Raw genomic sequence first — 14661 nt, 5'->3', positions numbered from 1 at the left:
AAAAAAAAAAAAAAGTGATGAAGATATGAGGATGGGGGTGGGAAGGAAAGAAAGGATCACACACATCCCTCAGGACAGCTGTTGTGTTGAAGCAGAGTTCCTGATTTATCTGGACCCTGGGCTTCTTAGGTGATACCATGTTGGACTGGTCTCCTAGGAGACCACTCCATGAAGCTCCCATCACGAGGTCATGGCTCATGCAGGAACTGGCCAATTTGACCCCTATTCCCTGGCACTAACATTGAGCTTCTTAGGTTGATTGCTTATGATAAAAAGTACTTTTGGACCTGTGGTTATAATAAATATATTTAGGTTTTTGTCCTCAGTTCCTGGCACAGGCTCCTAAAACTCTTGGAATTTCCTAAGTGATAAGAGTGCCTTTGGTCATTCATAATGAGCCCCTTTGGATCACACTTTACGCTAATGTGTGACTTAGAGTAGGAGCTTTAGATAGTCTCAGCCGGGAGAGGAGCACCAGAAAGAACAAGGGATCAAAGGGTTAGAACCTTCAGCTCTATCTAACTGACCCCTAGGGAGGGAAGGGGACTGGAAACTGGGTTATAAAAACTCTTGAACGATGAAATTTGAGCAGCTTTCTGGCTAGTGGACGCCTCAAGGTACTGAGAGGTAGTGTAGGTGGAGAGGGTTCTGAAAGCTCCCTACCTCCTGCCACCCCATTACCCTGTGCATCTCTTCCATTGGGCTGTTCCTGAGCTGTATCCTTTTAAGCAAACTGTAAACACAAGTGAAGTGCTTTCCTGGGATCTATGAGCCATTCTAGCAAATTATGGAACCTGATGGGGGGAGGGTTATGGAAACCCCCAATTTGTAGCCATCAGGTCAGAAGTATGGAAGGAGTTCTTTTAATAGTAGTCTACACAAACTATGGGGAATGTTGGCGGAATGCCCAAGTCTTGCCTGAGGACTGAGGAAAGGCACAAGGAGACTTGGCTTTGCGCTGAAACTTAAAGGATGAGCATCTCCTGGATGGATATTCCAGATAAGAGGGTTTTACTCTCTCTGGGGCTGTGAGCAGAGGCAGTGAGCTTAGGCCCTCTCTCCAGAAGCCCGGCTTAAGTGTTCAGTACCTAACTGAACCTTATTAGTGACATGTAATTGTTTGTCTTTTGTTGAAGCTCCTGTCTCAGGAGTCCATAGACAGAAATACAGGGGATGACAAGTTTCTGATATCAGGAAGAAATATTCTTGTCCCATAATGCCTCTAACATGCTGAAAGAATCTAGGGAGGTCATATTAGTTCAATTAAGTGAATGGGGCAGTTAGTTTGCTATTTAGTTTTGTATAGTCGTTATATTGATAGGCTTTGATCTCAGATGACATTCCTAAGCCCAACCAGTGGCTACCCAGGTATGTGGAGGAGAATGTGTGTAGGGCAAACCTCATTGTCACTGTAGGAAAGTAACTGAGTAGATCTGCAGTGATGAGTCTCATCTCATGCACAGAGTTGGGTTTCACCATGAGGTTCTGGGAAGGAAAGGAAGTAAAATAGGCCATGTGTTGAGGCCACATTTTGGAGCAAAACTCCAGAGTGGATGGACATGTCTGTTTTTCTCTTTTTAGAGTATGCCAGGGAAAAGGGTGGACATAGTTAACACAGCTTAATGTTATTTTTACAGACTCGAGTCTTGGTTACACATAGCATTCACTTTCTGCCCCAAATGGATCAGATCGTGGTTCTGGGGAATGGCACCATCTTGGAGAAAGGATCCTACAGTGATTTGTTGGCAAAGAAAGGAGCATTTGCTAAGAATCTGAAGATGTTCCTAAAACATGCGGATCCTGAAGGGGAAGCCACAGGTATGTAAGAAGGATTGGAACAGGATAGAACTTAGAGTGTGGGGCAGGAAACCATTCTGAACTGTTCAGCATCCAGTGAACTAATCCAACTCACAGATTCCATATTCTGTGTCTCTGTAAAGAAACCCAGAAAAAATGGCTTGGTGCCTGTAGCTCAGGCAGTTATTGTGCTAGCCACATACACTGGAGCTGGCAGGTTCAAATCTAGCCTACGCCAAAAAATAGCTGGGTGTTGTAGCAGGTGCCTAGAGTCCTAGCTATTTGGGAGGCTGAGGCAAGGGGATCTCTTGGGCCCAAGAGTTTGGGGTTGCTGTGAGCTATGATGCCACAGCACTCTACTCAGGACGACAGCTTGAGACTCTGTCTCAAAAAAAAAAAACAAAACAAACACTCAGAAATTGAAACTCTCTGCCTGGGCTGAACTGGTGGCTTATCCTATTCATCTGGTGTCTGATGTGCCATCAAAGAATATTTTTTAGAAGGGTGTGCTTGAAGGTTTGGGTGAAGAACCCTGTGGGAGGAGCACCAGTGGCACAAGGTCCCTCTTTGAGGAATGCCATGTTCCTATTGACTCTAGTCACATATGATAGACACCCCAACTACTACCCCAAATCCATTAAAACTGGTACTAATAGTATAATTCTAAATTCTTGGTAAGTCCTATTAAAGGTATCTTGTTTAATACACCAAAACCCCTGGCATCTGAACCAGAAAAAAATCATAGCAATTGCACAGTCTCACTATATACCATAGGAACAGCAGCCATGGAGCCCTGTTTACTGCAGCCCTTCCCAAGGATCTGCTAGCAGTAGTTCTGTGCATAGGGCCAGTTGGCAGCTTCAGGTGGTGGTCACCAGGCAGGCAGTCACCAAGAAAGCAGATCAAGCACATACAGGGACATTCTAGAGATAGTCAGGATAGAAGCATATTCTGACTATGAGGTCAGGGTGTGTGATGGTTTAAAACCATGCTGGGGAGTACAAGAGTCTGAAAGAAAACAGGGCAGGAACAAACAACAGGATGGTGTGGGGTAATAGGGACCAGGCAGTTGGGGCAGGGGGATCAGGGACCAGAAGAAGTAAAAGAGTCAACGGGGTTTTTTTTTTCAGACACAGTCCAACTTTGTGGCCCTCAGTAGAGTGCTGTAGCATTATAGCTCACAGCAACCTCAAAGTCTTGGGCTCAAGTAATTCTCTTGCCTCAGCCTCCTGAGTAGCTGGGACTACAGGCGCACACCCAGGGGTCTCATTCTTGCTCAGACTGGTCTCAAACTCCTGAGTGCAAGCAATCTACCCACCTTGGCCTCCCAGAGTGCTAGGATTACAGATGTGAGCCACTGCGCCCAGCAAGAGTTGAAGCCTTTTACCAGGCTTTATGTTTTCTGGGTACTGGCCTGGAGAAAGCAAAAGGCATCTGCCGGAGTAGAGAGTGCAGTTCCCAAGCAAAGGGCAATGTCTAATGTTTGATCATCCAGAGGATTGCTCAGCCAAGCACATCACCACCACCTGGGCAGTTTTTTTATGCTAATTCTTTTTTTTTTTTTTTTTGAGACAAAGCCTCAAGCTGTCCCCCTGGGTAGAGTGCTGTGGCATCACAGCCAGCTCACAGCAACCTCCAACTCCTGGGCTCAAGCAAGTCTCCTGCCTCAGCCTCCCAAGTAGCTGGGACCACAGGCGCCCGCCACAATACTCAGCTATTTTTTGTTTGCAGCCATCGTTGTTTGGTGGGCCCGGGCTAGATTTGAACCCGCCACCTTAGGTGTATGTGGCTGGCGCCTTAGCCACTTGAGCTACAGGCGCTGAGCCTCTTATGCTAATTCTAAACACTTTTTTCTGATTTGCCTGGATCTGCATTTCAGGATTCTGCTATAAACCCCCATGGGTAAATGACCGCCTTTGAAAAATCCTATGTTTTGTGTACAAAAGATAGTTTGCAACATGGCCCTGTAAGCCTTTGTTCTGGTAAATATTGAGAGGACATTTCCGAGAAGTTTCATAAGCCCCAGAGCCTAGCTCTGGGTTGTGTTTTGTTATGGGACTTGGGACTTGGGACTTGGTGGAATGAAGAGAAGGGCAGGAGGGCAAGGTAAGTGGCATTGACATTGGCCCAAATGCTCCAGAAATTCACATCTCTGCATTAGTCCTTGCTTCGTACTTATAGAGAGTAACGTGGTCAGCCCAGCAGTGAGAGACTAGGGCCTTCTCCAGTCTTTTCTGGCTTGTGGTTACATATATGTGTGCCTGTCTAGATTGGCAGGAATGTATCAGAGTTATCTCTTGTGGACATGTAATTCCCCAGCTTTTCCTTTTAAGTTTTTGGTCAGCTTATGATTTGTCCCATCTGTTTTCACCACCTCAGGCAGCTGTGATGTTACATAACTGCTGCTGATTGTTTGAACTAGCTCCAGGTTAGGGCAAATAAAGACAGGTCCTGTGGTGAGGGTTTTCCAGGGAATTCTGTAGAGGTGAGATTATGGCAATTCTCCAGGAATGAACCCAATCTGCCCCCACCAGTGGCTTCTGGGTCACTGGTTCTCATGGCTATAGCCACTAAGGAGAAGGGGATGAAAATAATATGTATCTTAAATCACCACCAAGATTACTGTTCTTACCAAATTTCAGCCTTTTATTTAAATTTTAATTTTATTTATTTATTTTGAGACAGAGTCTCACTTTGTTGCCCCTGGTAGAGTGCCATTGCATCACAGCTCACAGCAACCTCTATCTTCTGGGCTCAAGCGTTCTCTTGCCTCAGCCTCCCAAGTAGCTGGGACTACAGGCGCCCGCCACAATGCCTGGCTATTTTAAGAGATGAAAATCTGGCTCAGGCTGGTCTCCAACCTGTGAGCTCAGGCAATCCACCTACCTTGGCCTCCCAAATGCTGAGATTATAGGCTGAACCACTGCACCTGGCCTCAGTCATTCTTTTTAAAAAATGAATGCTCCCTAAGGCGCCAGCCACATACACCTAAGGTGGCGGGTTCGAATCCAGCCCGGGCCCGCCAAACAACAATAATGGCTGCAACCAGAAAATAGCCAGGCTTTGTGGCGGGCGCCTGTGGTCCCAGCTACTTGGCAGGCTGAGGCGAGAGACTCACTTGAGCCCAAGAGTTGGAGATTGCTGTGAGCAGTGAAGCCATGGCACTCTACCCAGGGTGACAGCTTGAGGCTCTGTCTCAAAAACAAAAAAAAAGAATGCTCCTGGGATTGTTATAAGGCTTTGGTTAATTTTAGGGTTCTGAAAAAGCTGATTTTGACCTTTCCTTTTGCCAGTATTCTCATTATTTTTGTGGAGGAGTGTATCTCTGGAGGTCCCTATTCTATCATTCCCACAGATGTCCCACTTTGTTTTACTATTATTTTATTTTTAAGAGATGTCTTATAAATCCTTTTAATTAATACAAATGTGTTACATTATGTGAACTTCATGATGAGCATCTTCAATTTACAATTACTTCTTTGGTCAATCCTTGGAATGGTGACTCTTCTGTTTGTCTACCATAATCCTCTTATATACTCTAAAAGGAACTTAGGGCAGCACCTGTGGCTCAATGAGTAGGGCACCAGCCCCATATACTGAGGGTAGCAGATTCAAACTCAGCCCTGGCCAAACTGCAACAAAAGATAGCTGGGCATTGTGGCAGGTGCCCGTGGTCCCAGCTACTCGGGAGGCTGAGGCAAGAGAATCGCCTAAGCCCAAGAGCTGGAGGTTGCTGTGAGCTGTGACGCCATGGTACTCTACCAAAGGTGACAAAGTAAGACTCTGTCTCTAAAGAAAAAAAAAAAGAAGGAAAAGAAAAAGAAAAAAAAAGGAACTTAGAAGTTTCTGCGAGTTTTCTTTTCCTTTTTGACCATTTTATCCTCCCGTGGGATAGTAACCCATCTCTTTTTTATTACAGTATTTCTCAGTAAGATGATGTGCTAACTAGTATTAGTACATACTAGATTAGTACATATTACATTAGTATTTATAGAGTCAAATACCCCAGGCTATGTGTACATCTGGGGTCCTTGCTGAAGCCAGAAAGATCAGCAGAGTTCTCCCTCTTTGTTGGTAGGGCTGTGGGAGCTCTGTGCAGCCATTTCTCTAACCTCTGACATGCCTCCCTAGTCAATGATAGCAGTGAAGAAGAAGACAATGATGACTATGGGCTAGTGTCCAGTATAGAAGAAATCCCTGAAGACGCAGCCTCCATGACCATGAAAAGAGAGAACAGCTTCCGTCGATCACTTAGCCGCAGGTTGGTCACCTGCTCAGCTGGCAGCCCTCATCACTTCCGTATTTCCATTTGATTTTTATGTTTTTCTCCATGGGCTTTTCCTGAAAGAGTGGACATCTTGGACACTACAGCTCTTCCTTTGGTTCCTTGTATGGAGGGAAGGGTTGGGTTTGTGTCAGTTTCCCGTGGCCATCTGCCTTGAAATGTGCTTTGATGCTAAGTGATTGTGACATCTGCTTGTCAGTGTCACTGTCCCTCAGTAGTGTCTACATGCTCAGGGACGCTTCCCTCTCTCCATCTCTCAATTCTAGGTCCAGTGGCAGGCATCAGAAGTCCCTGAAAAACTCCTTGAAAACTCAGAATGGTAACATCCTGAAGGAGAAGGAAGAAGTGAAAGGACAAAAACTAATTGAGAAGGAATTCATGGAAACTGGAAAGGTGAACACCACAAAAAAATTAAAATAGCATTTGAGATGATGTAAGGCTTGGAATTCACAAATTATAAAATTAGATGCAACTTGGGGCTGGGCGCGGTAGCTCACTCCTGTAATCCCAGCACTTGGGAAGCCAAAGCAGGTGGATTGCCTAAGCTCACTTGGAGACCAGCCTGAGCAAGAGCAAGACCCCATCTCTAAAAAATAGCCAGGCATTGTGGCAAGCGCCTGTAGTCCCAGCTATTCAGGAGGCTGAGGCTAGAGAATGGCTTAAGCCCAAGAGTTTGAGGTTGCTGTAAGCCATGACACCATAGCACTCTACCAAGGGTAACAAAGTGAAACTATGCACCCCCCCCACCACCAAAAAACCCCAACCAAACAAAAAGAATTAGATGTGACTTGCATACACATCTATTGAAAGGCCCAGAGAAGATGTTCAGACCAGGTTTATTGAAAGGGGAGAGTGACCAGCATGGGCAGTGCAAAGATGCATCTGCACGGAGTGGGGGTTGGGGGTCACTATTAGAGACCTCTTTTATATGGGGTCATGGCAGGGGCACATTCCACAGCTTGCCTTCAGGCTAGGGTCTTTTGTTGCAAACTTCTGGGGAGTGAGGCTAAGCAGATCCTTTGTGTCTTTTTCTTAGGAGGAATGGAAGAGGAGGAGGAGGGGAAAAGGGTTTGTGTGTGGCTTCGTGAGGCCCCCCAACATCTACAGGAACAATATGTCCTATGTCCTCTGCAAATCTTCTAATTCATTATTAAAATGTTAGCAAAAGTTGTGGGATTTTTATCAAATCATATTTTCATGAAGAATGACATGTTTCCTTATCCCACACTTCCTTTTTTTTTTTGAGACAGAGCCTCAAGCTGTCACCCTGGGTAGAGTGCCGTGGCTTCACAGCTCACAGCAACCTCCAACTCCTGGGCTCAAGCGAGTCTCCTGCCTCAGCCTCCCAAGTAGCTGGGACCACAGGTGCCCACCACAACACCCAGCTATTTTTTGGTTGCAGCCTTCATTGTTGTTTTGGCGGGCCCGGGCTGGATTCAAACCTGCCACCTTAGGTGTATGTGGCTGGCACCTTAGCCACTTGAGCCACAGGCACCGAGCCTATCCCACACTTCCAGAGTGTTTGATGTCATTCTGATTAGTGGAGAACAATTGCTCCGGTATACAATTCTCGGAGCCAGGGAGTATTTATATATCAGACCTTGAGCACACTATTCAAATTAATTAAACTTAAAACCACAAGTTCCAAGATCTGCAATATAACCCCATCATCTCTTCCATGCTGTTTGTTTGTTTTAGAGACAATTTCTTACTGTGTTGCCTAGGCTGGACTTAAACTCCTAGGCTCGAATGATCCTCTCACCGCAGCCTCCCAAGTAGCTGATTACAGGCACCGACCACTGCATCTGGCTCACTCTGTTTTTATATCTTCCCTTCTTAATTGCCTCTAGAAGCTCATGAATAACCTGAAGGTTATTTATCCTGTACCATATTTCAGCATTAATCTATTATCCATCCTAGCCTAGTGCAGACTACCACAGACTACCAAATATTGCTAACTGCTGCCCACATTTCCAGGCATTCCACTCCTTGTGATTGGCATTCCAGGTAATTCCTCATCAAAAGCCATGAGGGAGTTCTACTAATACTGAGGTGGGGGCTTTGCAGGTGAAGTTCTCGGTCTACTTGAAGTACCTACGAGCAATGGGATGGTGTTCAATATTCTTCATCATCTTTGGCTTTGTGATGAATTCTGTGGCTTTTATTGGATCCAATTTCTGGCTCAGTGCTTGGACCAGTGACTCTAAAATCTACAACAGTACCAACTATCCAGCCTCTCAGAGAGACTTGAGAGTTGGAGTCTATGGAGCTCTGGGAGCAGCACAAGGTATGTCTTATGGCTATGGTGGCCATCTCCCAGAATCTGCCTAGACCTTGTACTTTTCCTGCACCCAGGAAAGCATTTGCCTTTATGTCCTGGGCATGGAGCCCTCAGGGATCTCTGTGCATGGTACTGACAAAACTGGTTTCATTTCTAGGTATATGTGTGCTCATAGCAAATCTCTGGAGTGTCCACGGTTCCACTCATGCATCAAACATCTTGCATAAGCAACTGCTGAACAATATCCTTCTAGCACCCATGAGATTTTTTGACACAACACCCACAGGTCGGATTGTGAACAGGTTTGCTGGTGTAAGTATCTCAAGGGCCTTAAGGTGGTATGTTCATATACTGAGGATATTTCTCTTTCTAACAAGGAGAGATTCTCATGTCCCCTTAGACAACACTGTTCAGTTCTAGTTCTTTTGTCCAGTCAGCATGTAAAAGCTTCTTGAGCACCTCCTGTGGGGTCCCAAGGATTCTGGGGATATAGGAATGCACAGCATCGACCTCTTCTGTGATTGTAACCAGGTTCTCAAACGTTGTTTGCAGCTACCACTGATCCTGGAAGACTTGCCATTCATTCTCACATTCACATGTTCATTCAACAGCATTTAGTGAGCACTTTCTATGAGCCAAGTATTGTATTAGGCACTGGGGCACTGAATATATATATGCAAAAGGGAGGCTGGGTGTGGTGGCTCAGACCTGTAATTCTAGCACTCTAGGAACCTCAGGCAGGAGGATTGCTTAAGCTCAGGAGTTTGAGACCAGCTTGAGCAAGAGCAAGACCCCATTTATACTAAAAATAGAAAAACTAGCCAGTTGTTGTGACAAGTACCTCCAGCTACTCAGGAGGCTGAGGACAGAGGACCAGTTGAGCCCAAGAGTTTGAGGTTCCTATAAGCTATGATGGCACTGTGGCACTTACCCAGGGCAACAGAGTGAGATTCTATCTCAAAAATAAATAAATAAATGTAAATATCATAGGTGGCTTTCTTCCATGAGCCAGACCTAACTTGTACATTTTTAGCACATCTGAGATGGAAGTTTCAGGAACAGAAGCAGAGATCAGAGAATTCTGAATGATATTCAACTATTATCAGCACAATTTTTAGTCCTTTGCTTATGGAGAATACATTTTTTAAAAATGTCTGAGTAGCTCTGGACCTTTATTTGTTTGGCTCTGGAGCAAAAACGGAAAATGTAACTCACAGGCCCATAGCCAGGTTCTGGGGTTATAGTAACTGCTCCAAAAGTAGGCGGGTAACTGGTCCATATTTGTCATCTTCCTCTGTGGCAGAAATGGTGGGCATGATGTCACTGGAACCAATTTGATACATTCTCAACTCTTTAATGGAACCTAAAAGAACACATGACTTTTTTTTTAGAGACAGAGTCTTACTTTATCGCCCTCAGTAGAGTGCTGTGGCATCACAGCTCACAGCAACTTCCAACTCCTGGACTTAGGCAATTCTCCTGCCACAGCCTCCTGAGTAGCTGGGACAACAGGTGCCCACAACACCTGGCTATTTTTTGGTTGCAGTTTGGCTGGGGCCAGGTTTGAACCTGCCACCCTCAGTATATGGGGCCAGCGCCCTACCCACTGAGCCACAGGCACTGCCCAGCACATGATTTGGATGAAGAAATTTCTCATGGGAATTTTGCAAAGATTATATAATATTTTCCCATGTTATTATCTGTATAATCTTCTGGAAAAGAGAACACAGAGGTTTTCCTGTGAGTTACTTAGGCAATTGTCATACTTTGCTGACTACTTTTGTGTGAAAAAAGAAACTGTCATTAATCATATAGTAAGTTTTGTGGGAGAGGTGGCTTAGACTATTAAAGGGAGTTTGATGAAAGGGGTCAATGGCTGAGTCCTTAAGAGGAGGTGGAGTGGAGGAAAGAAAGATGGAGAATCTGTGCTAGGTAAGGGTTTAGAATAATCTGCATAGAACTGATAACTATTTCTTTTCTCTGCCAATTCTGGATACCATTATTTGCAGTCTGATGTGACTTTGGGAAAGGTAGATTAGATTCAGGAATCATTCATGATTTGGAGCTCTCTCTTGGAAGACTGTTACCCCTGATGCAGTTTGAGGAACTCCAGAGATAATTTGGACTCATATATTGCTAACTATAGAATTGATACAATCCTCTAAGAAATCTAGGCAAGGGTGACCCCAAATACAAGCCAGACTTCCTGAGGGTGCTCCAATCTATCCATCCATTCATTAATTTTCTTATTTGTTCATTTATTTCATGCGACATGAGGCAATATGGCAGTAAGACCCATCTGTCACATCTGGATTCCTTGGTTGGAACACCATCCAGGCAGGGCTCACATTCATTACAACCTCCCTTTCCCTTCAAGCTCTATGTTTGGCAAAGGAAACAACTTCTTGGGTATAAGATTGTTTTTCAATCAAGGATAGGGAACAGGGCTTGTTGACTAGGGCCTTCAAACAAATGTTATTGAATGTTTATTATATGCCAGGCCCATCTAGGTACTCAAGGGAATTAGGACCTGTGTCAAGTTAAAATAACTGAACTGGCTTCATGATGACAGGATTTACCTGTAGGGCTCTATTAGTTTACAGTGATTATGGTTTCATAAATTCGACAAATGATGATTTCACAGAGAAGAGTTAAAACCTTTACCAAATCTATTAAAAATGGTTAAAGATGATTGCCACATCTATTTGAGGGATTATGAAAAATGGAGAAATTACAGAAATGAGATTGGTTATTGGAGTGAGCAGTACAGTCTATTGCAAATAAATATCATGAAATTATTAAATGAAAGAGTTACTGGGAACACACAGAATAGAACAGCTTCCCTGCTGGAACCAGGAAGATATAATGAAGTATCTTAAGAAGACCTTGGTGCTCATCTCTCCTACTTGTATTCCTAGGATATTTCCACAGTGGACGACACCCTTCCTATGTCCTTCCGCAGCTGGATGTTATGCTTCTTGGGGATAATTAGCACCCTTGTCATGATCTGCATGGCCACCCCCATCTTCATTGTTGTCATCATTCCTCTTGGCATTATTTATGTGTCTGTTCAGGTAGGTTTGGAAATGGCTAGGCCTTCCTTCCTCTCTCCTTATAAAAGCCCAGGCTCCTTCCTGAGAATCTTCCCTTTCATTTACTGCTAGTTGTTCACTCCTCTCTGGCATCTTGGCCATATAATCATGTGTTGATGTACCAAGGAGACCACAGACCTCTGTCTGAAACTGAAGTGTTAGCACCAATTGGTGTACCTTTCACAGCAACCCTCGCCTTAACTGCTACCCTCTAAAAGCTTAAGTGGGATAGATTTGTAATATGTTTGGATCCAAAACTGCTTTGAGATTGGCTCTGGACAATGTCTGGTGGCTCCTTGAGAACCCCCATAATGGAGTAGGTCAGTTCTAGAAAAGTCATGCTATGGCTGCTTCCTCAGTGGGCTTTGAGTTGGCATAATCTTCCTGGGGAGGTCTCTCAGCAGGAGAGACACTTCGCTTTCTTTTCCCTGGAGTGTCTGTGGTTGGTTTAGGCTCAGTTCCAATGTATTCTTTGAGGCAACATGTAGCTTGAGAGCCATGCCTCATAGAGAACCTGAAACAAGAGGAAGGAACCCCATGCCTATAAGAGAAATAGATGGGGAGGAGAAGCTGTGGGGACAACCCTTGTCTCACAAGTTGCTGTTGAGATGAACTGTTCACAGGGAGGAAATAGTCCTGAAGACCCCACAGTCAGCTGTGGCCTTGTGGCCTGTGCTAGGGTGGCTCCCCTTGGTATTTGTGTGGAGTTTCTCAGGTTTATGGTCCTCCCCATGATGGCCTTTTGACCTTAAAAACAAACCAACAAATTAGAAGCAGGATTATCTGAGGAAACTTCTATGTGTAACATTTTGCATTCTGATTCTCAAATACCCAGCTCATCCGAGGTTTCAGCAAGTCCTATAGAACCTAGTAGCACCTCTAACCCATCCCACTAAGCCTTGCCCTAGAGGGCTCTGCCTGCCCTCTAATCCTCCAGTCCCCCTTCTTTACCATCACACACACCACTGAGGCACAGTTTTGGTCACTTCACTGACACCTCTCTTTTTACCCAACCCTCAGCTTGCTGTTTCTGGCCATTTTCTACCCACTCCACTTCACACCCTTGCAGTTCCAGCTATTTTTGCACATTCCCTTCAGAAACCATTTCTCTAGCCAGTACAGAAACTGTCCTGTAGGAAACGTACAGATCTGGGGGGTGGATGTAGGTCAGGCTGGCAAAACTCCTCATGTGGTTTGGAAATTCAAACCTCTAAGGCTATGATACAGTCTCCTCACTTTTGTCCTCCTCTGTTTCCCACCAACCCCAGTTTTCCCATTATTCTCTTCCTCTGACTTCTCGGATCTTTCCTCTAGCATGATGAATGACACTAGTGATGTGACACTGCAGGCTTCTGTCTTGTTCAGATGTGGCCTGTGGCCATCAAGGTGAAGAACACTGGGTCACAGCCAGGAAGGAGGAGGGATGGCATATGCGGTGTGATTGTGTGACTGACTGATTCATTACTTTTTCTATCCAGATGTTTTATGTGGCCACTTCCCGCCAGCTGAAACGTCTGGACTCCGTCACCAGGTCCCCAATCTACTCTCACTTCAGTGAGACTGTGTCAGGTCTGCCCGTTATTCGAGCCTTTGAGCACCAGCAGCGATTTCTAAATCACAATGAGATGGAGATTGACAACAACCAGAAATGTGTCTTTTCCTGGATTGTCTCCAACAGGTGAGACTCTGGCATGTTTCAAATTAGCCACAGAAGGCAGGTGTGGCCAGTGGTGTGGAATTTACGCCAGCCACAGACACACACACACACACACACACATCATACTATGTGAGTAGAGAAAAGAGAGCATGAGCTGTGGAGTCAGAGACTGGGTCCCTGGGCCAGCTCTGCCATTGCCCAGGCATGACTTGCCTTGACCTCTCAAAGGAATATCTGTTGACTTGTTTTTACAATGGCCAGAACACAACTTACCTCCCAGGTCTATGGTGGAAGTCAGATGGCACTCATGATCCCTCTGCAACCCCGGCACTACGCGAGTGCCGGGTAAAGTGAACAGTCCGTGTCTGCTTTCCTGGAAATGGATATGAGACTCTCCAGAGACGGGATGCTCTTTTTAGGGTGGTGAAAGAAGTGGGGGCTGCAGAGAGGAGAGTTGGGAATTTTTACATAAAACCTCGGATGACAGAAATGGAAGTGATGTGAATCCCTGCATAGGGTGAGCATTACTCTCCAGTATCATTAGCCCTGGCAGGCAGGGCTGTGTCCTGGAGAAGGAAGCTATTTTCCAGGAAAGAAAAATTCTTGAGCAGCTTCCAAAATGTCTTGAGGTGTTAAGGGCAGGCTGATAATACTCTGAGTTATTTGGAATGTAGAGAGATCAGGAATTTGATTATAAAGATATTTTATTTCTTAGAGACTTTCCAGGAAGGAAAATGCATATAAGTAAATCTTATTAGACCCTTGCTATAAGGTATATACATATTTGTATTGCATTACAATACAATGGAATTATTGATGCAAACTTATTTTAATATACTTTCTTTGGAAAAGTCCATTTTTATAACTTATGTCTATATATGTACTCTTTAGTTCTCTACAAAGCCCCACTATAATTCCCTGTGATCAACATGTACCTAACTTCCCTCCTCCTCTAGCTTCTCCTTCACCCTTTAAAAATACTGAAATTACACATGGTTCATTGCAGCTTCCTGGGGTGCTTACTTTTTAACCTGACATGTGGATTCATTCTGGCATTGCTTTGTCAGCCTGATCAAAAGAAATCATTTGGAGCATTTAATTAAAAATGCAGATTCTAAATGTCTTAATACAATAACTAAGAAAATGCCATGAAGGCTATGTTAATTAGTTTAATGAAAATACTTCAAATTGTATATAAAACCAGCACACTGTACCCCATAACTGCATTAATGTACACAGTTATGATTTAATAAAAAAATTAAATTAAAAAAATAAAAAATAAAAATGCAAATTCTTGGCTCAGTGCCTGTGGCTCAAGCAGCTAAGGCACCAGCCACATACACCTAAGCTGGTAGGTTCGAATTCAGCCTGAGCCCGCCACACAACAATGACGGTTGCTACCAAAAAATAGTCAGGCATTGTGGCAGGTGCCTGTAGTCCCAGCTACTTGGGAGGTGGAGGCAGCAGAATCGCTTGAGCCCAGGAGTTGGGAGTTGCTATAAGCTGTGATGCCACAGCACTCCACCCAGGGTGACAGCTTGAGGCTCTG

General features: G+C 44.6%; 1 protein-coding gene across 1 annotated transcript in view; it reads left to right on the top strand.

Moving 5' to 3' along the window:
- Window positions 1-14661, top strand: part of ABCC2 (ATP binding cassette subfamily C member 2) — a 75529-nt gene that overhangs the window by 48509 nt on the left and 12359 nt on the right. The window contains exons 19-25 of the mRNA XM_012803661.2: window positions 1638-1818; window positions 5929-6058; window positions 6349-6475; window positions 8150-8369; window positions 8521-8675; window positions 11282-11437; window positions 12934-13133. Of these exons, the coding sequence (XP_012659115.1) occupies window positions 1638-1818; window positions 5929-6058; window positions 6349-6475; window positions 8150-8369; window positions 8521-8675; window positions 11282-11437; window positions 12934-13133 (1169 nt within the window). The remainder of the gene's footprint in view (window positions 1-1637; window positions 1819-5928; window positions 6059-6348; window positions 6476-8149; window positions 8370-8520; window positions 8676-11281; window positions 11438-12933; window positions 13134-14661) is intronic.

This window comes from Otolemur garnettii, unplaced genomic scaffold, assembly GCF_000181295.1.
Source record: "Otolemur garnettii isolate 467f Iridium unplaced genomic scaffold, OtoGar3 scaffold00021, whole genome shotgun sequence".
Taxonomy (NCBI): domain Eukaryota; kingdom Metazoa; phylum Chordata; class Mammalia; order Primates; family Galagidae; genus Otolemur; species Otolemur garnettii.
Note: the sequence above shows the minus strand (reverse complement) of the source record. Positions and strands in the feature narration are given on the sequence as shown.